At 61.4% G+C, this 7,421-nt stretch overlaps 1 protein-coding gene across 1 annotated transcript in view; it reads left to right on the plus strand.

The window, feature by feature from the left end:
* The first annotated feature begins 2,916 nt into the window (after window positions 1-2,916).
* The window catches only part of KLHL30 (kelch like family member 30), an 11,229-nt gene continuing 6,724 nt past the window's right edge, over window positions 2,917-7,421 (plus strand). Inside the window, exons 1-2 of the mRNA XM_004386496.1 lie at window positions 2,917-3,690; window positions 5,933-6,068. Of these exons, the coding sequence (XP_004386553.1) occupies window positions 2,917-3,690; window positions 5,933-6,068 (910 nt within the window). The remainder of the gene's footprint in view (window positions 3,691-5,932; window positions 6,069-7,421) is intronic.

Below are 7,421 nucleotides of genomic sequence, written 5' to 3' on the forward strand. Positions count from 1 at the left end.
CTACTGGGACACCTGGGGACGTCTCCTCACCCTACCTTCTACCCCTAGAGACTTTCCACTGCTCCCATGAACCGCACATTCTGAAAGACTTGATGGACCAGCCTGCATTTATTTGTGATAACGACTTTTCCCACTTAACAAAAGGCCAAGGGGCCACACAGGGGCCTTCAATAGTGACAGTGAGGCCAGTGCCCCTGGACACTCCCGGCATCCAGCCCTGGACTTCAGCCCCCCTCTGGCCTGCCTGAGCCCTGGCACTGGGCTCCTGCTGTCCCCACTTCCTGGAGGAGGAAACTGAGGCACACGGCGCCGGGCGGGGGAGTGCTCTGGCCAGCCCAGCCCCGCAGGACGGTTCAGGCTCCTCCTTGCCCTGGAGCCTCCCGCTGTCCGTCCTGGCCACGGGTCACACCAGGGCCCAGGGAGGCTTTCAGAGCTGACAGTCACAGCGCTCTCCCCACCCCTCCCGCCCTCCCCCCTCACAGGCAGAGGCTAAAAATACCCCCTCGCCCCACGTGGCCACCCAGCAGGCCCTCTCCTTGCTCCTGCCGCTCCCTGCCGCCTGGGCAGTCCTGTTCTGTGTCTGGGTCCTCAGCGACAGTGTCCAGGGCCGACTGAGAGGTAGGGTCAGGGGCTCTGGAGGGGAGGTGGGGATGAGGGCAGGGAGCAAGGGGGAGGCTGGGTCGGGGCTGAGGGCTTGTGGCCGGGCAGCCCCAAGGGCTCCAGAGATGGCAGCAGTGGGGGCTGTGGAGACAGTGCCCACACACGGCCAAGCCAGGCCCCTCGGCGTGGGGTGGGGGCTCGGCGGGCATCTTCCCTCCATGGGTAGGGGCCCTGGGGGTCCTGGCCAGACAGGTGGGCAGGTGGGAGGCTGGCCATGCCGGGCAATTCCTGGCTGGAGCAGGGGTGAGACCCTTCGCCGTCCTGACCAGGAGCCCGCCCAGCTCCAAGCCCGCCCAACGCCCCCACACACCACTCCATACAGGGACTGAAGGGTGGTGGGTGCCGGCAGATACCTGCGAGCAGGGGCAGATTAACCAGTAAGCAAGGCATGCAGGGGCTTCCTTGTGTTTACTTGCCAATTTGTAGTGCACAATTTCACATGGGTTTCACGACATCAGGTGAAATCGTGCCCTACAGATTAGTAAGCAAGCACAAGTAAGCCCATGCGTATCCTGCTTATTGGGTAATTCGCCCATGTCTGCTGGTGCGACGCTCCTGACACCCTCACCCCGTGCTGGGGGCCGCAGGGCAGCCACGTCAGCAGACGCCCCCGAGGCCCCGCGGAATGCGGCTGGCCGCGCCCACCTGCCCGCTGGCCCTTGTCATTGCAGCAGCTGGCCAAAGCACACACAGCAATGGCTGGAATGCGAGGCCCGTGGGGTGGCCGGGGAGAGTCCCCCTCGCCCACGCCGGCTCCGGAGAAGGGCAGAGCCGCCTTCCCCAGCCAGAGCTCCCCCTAGGGGCGGTCAGCAAGGTGGACGCATGGCCAGAGGCACAGACCCCAAGCGGCAACCCTGGGTGCATCCCTGCTTTGGGGCCGTGGGTGGGTGGGAGGCAGAGGGGCCTTGCGCTTTCACTGCTGCCAGCAAGCTCCTCCTCGTCCCTTGCCACCGAATGTAGCTGACTGGTCCGCTTTCCGGGGCTTTGTCTCTCGGATCCCTGCGTTCTCCCAAACCTGAGTTCCCCTGGCATCTCCTTCCCTTCAAGCTCTGTGAGGCGCCCCCTGGTGGACGGATGTTGCTCTGCTGTGTGGCTTTTGCTGTTGTGCATGATACAGGCAACCGCTTTAGTTACGGACTGTTTTTCTTTGGGGCGGTTTTCTTAGGACAAAATAGCCACAATAAATAAATAAAAACCAAATTAGTTGCCGTCAAGTCGGCTTTGACTCACGGCAACCCTCTATGTGTCAGAGTAGAACTCTGCTCTGTGGGGTTTTTAATGGCTGGTTTTGAGGCAGTAGTTTGCCAGGCCTTTCTTCCAAGGCACCTCTGGGTGAACTCAAAACTCCCAGCCCTTCAGGTAGCAGCCAAGTGTGTTAATCATTTGCACCACCCAGGGACTCCATGATCAACTGACACATAATTAAATAAACTCAGAAATGGATATGAGCATTGTGATGTGATTCGAAATTACCTTCCAGCAACTTCGACAGGCCGGGTTTGTCTTTAGCGGTCTTCATTCAACGGTGTGGAATATGGGGTTCAGAACATGGGCCCCCGAGCCTGGCTCTGAGTTTGAATTTCATCACTTCCTAGCTGTGTGACCTTGGGCAAGTGACTTAAGAGCTTTGTGCCTCAGTTCCCCACCTATGAAAGGGCTGATCACAGCTCTCACCTCCCAGGAGTACTGAGGATTGAGAGAGGTCATGCGTGGGCAGTGCAATGAGAATGACCGCTCAGCCCCTCTCACATCTGCCGAGGAGCAAACCAGGGACCAGAGAGGGTCGTGACCCACCCAAGGTCACCAGGCAAGGTCACAGCAGGCTGAGGCTCTGCGCATCCCCAGACAGTGAGCACCAGTGGGGCAGGACACCTCTCAAACAGCCTGATGCCCTCCCAGCAGTGTCGGGTCTGCGAGCAGAGGAGCCACGGAGAGTCCCATGCTCGGGGGCCAGGGAGCGGCTATTCTGGGTCGCTCAGAGCTGTTGAGGAGACCGAGGGTGGAGATCTCTTGCTGGCCCCGTCTGCCCTGAATGCCTGGTCTGGGATAAGTCTCCCATCCTCTGAGCCTCACTCTTTGCACTGTAAAATGGAAATAGTACAGGTCCCTACCTCGCAGGCTTGCCGGACAGTCACTTGGGCACATGAGACAGTCCCCCCCTTACTGACATGGCTCCCTTCTCTCCCCAGGAGCTCAGCAGGGCACCCAGCCCTTCATCCCGTGAACAGGCAGGTCACAGCCGTGCGTGGTGGCACCATGGTACGCAACGTGGATGACCTGGACTTCCACCTGCCCTCACATGCCCAGGACATGCTGGATGGCCTGCAGCGCCTGCGCTCGCAGCCCAAGCTGGCCGACGTCACACTGCTGGTGGGCGGCCGGGAGCTGCCCTGCCATCGCAGCCTCCTGGCGCTGAGCAGCCCCTACTTCCACGCCATGTTTGCGGGCAACTTCGCCGAGAGCTTCTCCGCGCGGGTGGAGCTGCGGGACATGGAGCCGGCAGTGGTGGGACAGCTGGTGGACTTTGTGTACACGGGCCGGCTGACCATCAACCAGGGCAACGTGGAGGCACTGACGCGCACGGCCGCGCACCTCCACTTCCCCGCCGTGCAGAAGGTCTGCGGCCGCTACCTGCAGCAGCAGCTGGACGCCGCCAACTGCCTGGGCATCTGTGAGTTTGGGGAGCAGCAGGGCCTGCTGGGCGTGGCGGCCAAGGCCTGGGCCTTCCTGCGGGAAAACTTCGAGGCCGTGGCACGAGAGGACGAGTTCCTGCAGCTGCCCCGAGAGCGGCTGGCGGCCTGCCTGGCCAGCGACCTGCTGCAGGTGCAGCCGGAGCAGAGCCGGCTGGAGGCCCTTCTGCGCTGGGTGCGTCACGACCCGCAGGCCCGAGCACCCCACCTGCCCGAGCTGCTCGGCCTGGTGCACCTGGACGCCCTGCCTCAGCCCTGCGTGCAGCAGCTGCTGGCCTCGGAGCCGCTGATCCAGGCGTCTGAGGCATGCCGGGTGGCTCTGTCCCGGGGCTGTAGCGCGGTGAGTGAGGGCAGGCAGCTCCCACCAGGTGGAGTAGAGAGAGGAGCTGTATTAGCGTCCTAAAACCCGTCCTCATCAGGTCGATTCCGACTCGTGGCAACCTCAGGTGTTAGAGAGTAGAGCTGCTCCATAGAGTTTCCTTGGCTGTAATCTTTATGGAAGCGGATCACCAGGCCTTTCTTCTGCAGCACCATTAGGCTGCTTTGAACCGCCAACCTTTAGGTTAGCAGTCGAGTGTGCACCATTTGCACCGCCCCAGGGACCGATTACTGTCCTGGGCTGCTAGAGCAAAAGACCACAATGCAGTCGGCCTTAAAGAGCAGAGAAGTATTGTCTCATAGTCTGGAAACAAGTCCGACTTCAGTGGGCAGGGCCGTGCTCTCTATGTGGCTCCTGGGGAAGAAGCTTCCTTGTCTCTTGCAGCCTCTGTAGCCCCAGGCGTTTCCTGATGTCCCTGGTTTGTGGACAGATCCTCACAGGGCATCTTCCCCCTGCTTGTCCCCCTTTCATAGAACCCCCCTCAGAAGGGGTTAGGGTTAGGATCCACCCAGCCCCAGTGTGGCCCGGGTAACTAACCCTGAGAGGACCGCATTTACCAGCACAGGGCTTAGAACTCAGCAGAGCTTTTTGGGGGACGCAATTCAGTCCATAACAGGAGACCCTGGAGACCCCACTGCATAGGGAGGGAGAGTAAGGAGTGGGTACCCCCAAGGTGCCCCCTAACCTTGCAACTCTATCCGCCTTGGGCTAAGCACTCCCTGCGAGGGCACTGTTGCTCACCCCTCAAATACAGGTGAGCCCTCTGTGTGCCGGCTCCTGAGTGTGAGGGGAGAGGGACCCAGAAGTGATGAGACCAATCTTGTCCTGAAGGGCCCACTGCGGAGTGGGGCCCCCCTGCAAACGGCTCAGGCCAGCGCCGGGGTTGGGGCAGGCACGGGGACTGGTGGTGGCCTCAGAAGGCACGGGGGAGGCAGCATTTGGGCTGAGGAGGGAGAGGAGCAGGACAGCAAGAAAAGGAGGGGCCCATTCGGAAAATGCCACTGCCCGTCCTGGTGGTGCAGTGGTTGAGAGCTCGGCTGCGAACCGAAAGGTCGACAGTTCAAATCTACCTGGCGCTCCTTGGAAACCCTATGGGGTGGTTCTGCTCTGTTCTGTGGGGTCGCTATGAGTTGGAATCGACTCGACGGCAGCGGGTTTTCTGGTCACAGATGCGGAGGCCGGACCTGCATGGCAGCGGCCACCGTCTGTCCCCAGGAATGCAGTTCCGGCGTTTTCGGATCGATTTTGTTTGTGCTGGCAGCGGGTCCTGATGAAGTGGGGTGTGGCTGAGGCAAGGACCCGAGTGCAGCTGCAGGCCCCCTGTCCCAGGGCCCAAGTCTGGGGACAAGACGCTACTGAGGTGGATGGTTCTCAGGCTAGGCAGGGTGAGGTGCTCAATGGGCAAATAACTAACGCTGAGCCCTCAGGCCCTGACCTCGGGGCTGGAGCTGGCTCTGGGGGCCCAGGCGGCCTAGTGGTGGGCAGTCCAGGCAGCGTAGGGTGGGGGGATCCCGGGGCCCGGGCAGTGGCTTCATACAAACCAGCGTGGAACCACTCTAGTGATCACTGCCAGCTGGCCGTCCTAGCGTAGCCTGCTCGGCCCCCAAGGCGCAGGGACTCGGGGGGTGGGGGGTGGTCTAAGGAATCGGGACAGGTGCCGGACAGGTCAGTTTCAAACGTGGGTGCATGTACACTTCCGAAAAGCATGTGGTGACTGGTTTGAGGGGAGCAGCTTCTCCCTTGGAGCACACTGGGGCCAGCGGCCCCCATCTCTCCATGGGACTCAGCATTTACTGCCATCGTCAGCTCCGTGGCACACGTGTGCGCACATGTGTACACACACACACACACGCTCATACATGCACACATATGCACATGTCTACGCACATACGCACACTTGTGCAACGCACCCACCATGCACATACATGTACACACACATACATGTGCGCACACACACGCGCACACACACTAACGTGTGCACACACGCGCATACAATGCACACACGCACACGTACACATACATGCGCACACACACTCATATACACACACGGAGGCCCATCCCACCCCGCTCATGTGGGCCCCAGAAGCACGCCTGCAGGCCCACAGCTGCCCCCAGACATCCAGGCCTCGCCCTGCCTAGAAAATGCCAGGAGGCCTTCCCAGCAACCCGGAGCCCCTCTGACGGCAGCCCTCCTGGCCAACAGGCGCTGCTGGTGCTCCCGCAGAAGCTGGAGGAGGTCCTGGTGGTGGTGGGTGGGCGGGCGCTGGAGGAGGATGAGGAGGCTGGTGAGGAGCCCGCGCCCCGCCCTGGGAACTTCGCCTTCTACAACACCAAGGCCAGTGAGTAGCCCCCTGCGACGCCCAGCACTCGGGCCCCACCCCTCTCCCCTGCACCGGAGCTGCTGGGCTCAGCTTACAAGTGGAGAGAGGAGGGGGAGCTTGCCCCCTCTCCCTGCAGCCAGAGTCCCACCTTGGGTCTTTTTTGGCTCGTGGGCAGCCACCGCTGCCCAGAATGTACCTCATAGGAGGGTGGTCATGGGCGGGGTGAGCAGGATGGCGGCTTCTTCCTCTTGGTGACCCTGCCCTGGGGCCTCATGGGGCCACGGCCCCAGGGGAGAACAGAGGGCTAAGAGGGTGCAGGCAGCCCTGGAGGGGTGAGAACTCAGGTTTCGGGTCACCCCAAATGGGGTTCCAATTCTGGCCCTTGAGCAGGTTACATCACCTCCCTGGATGCCAGCTTCCTCATCTGTGAAATGGGGCACCTGTGGCCCCCATGCTGGTTGTGGTGCCCAGGCGGGGGCCGAGGCCAGGGAGCGGGGCTCTGGGGGGACTGGCTTTGCTTGCCCGGGGAAGCTTTTGGAAGGCACCAGTGAGGCTGGCTGGAGTGGTGGACCACCAGGCCGGTCGCCAGCCACCCGCATGGCGTCATCGGCTGGCTGCTGCTCCGGGCTAGGGGCTGATGAGAGGGGATTTGGGGCTGATGTCAGGAGACAAGCTCTCCTGGCTCCACCCGGGAGCAGCTGTCCCACAGACCCGGCGGGGTGGGGGCAGCTGGCCGACAGAGGATGGTGGCTGCTGGACAGTCCCACCCTGGGGTGACACAGACATGAGTCAGGGGGACACTCCGTCCTGCCCACTGTGCCAGCTCCACCACGGCTCAGCCAGGCAGGCTCCCAGCGAGGCCTGGAACTCGGCATGTCCCCAAAACTGTTGTCAACAGCAGACAGCCAAGTCCTCCTGGAGGGAGCGTACCTCAGACCTCACGTGCCTTCTGGAACCTTCCACATACGGAGCTTTAACATCCTCACATTCACTGTCTCATCTGGGTTTCTTCACAACATTTCTCATCTCTTGCATCAGTTCATTCCATGTAGCTCCGTGAGGGCAGGTCCGACTTGGGGACATCACGTGGTCCCTCAAGACTATAGGGGTAATAATCCTGGCAGTTAAACCCCGTGTGCCAGATGCGACATCAGCTCATGTAGCCTCCACACCACCCTGAGGGGTGACATCACCCCATTCTACAGATAGGGAAACTGAGGCTGGGGCTTGTCCTGGGCCATATGGCTGGTATGGGGTTTGAATCCACGTTGCCTGCTGCAAGGCCTATGTCTGACCTTACACGCCCCTGGCTGCCCAGGAACCGAGAAGCTCAGGATACCTGCAAGAGCGAGGGAAGGAAGAAAGGAGGGA

This window comes from Trichechus manatus, unplaced genomic scaffold (assembly GCF_000243295.1).
Source record: "Trichechus manatus latirostris isolate Lorelei unplaced genomic scaffold, TriManLat1.0 scaffold00165, whole genome shotgun sequence".
In the NCBI taxonomy this organism is placed as follows: Eukaryota; Metazoa; Chordata; class Mammalia; order Sirenia; family Trichechidae; genus Trichechus; species Trichechus manatus.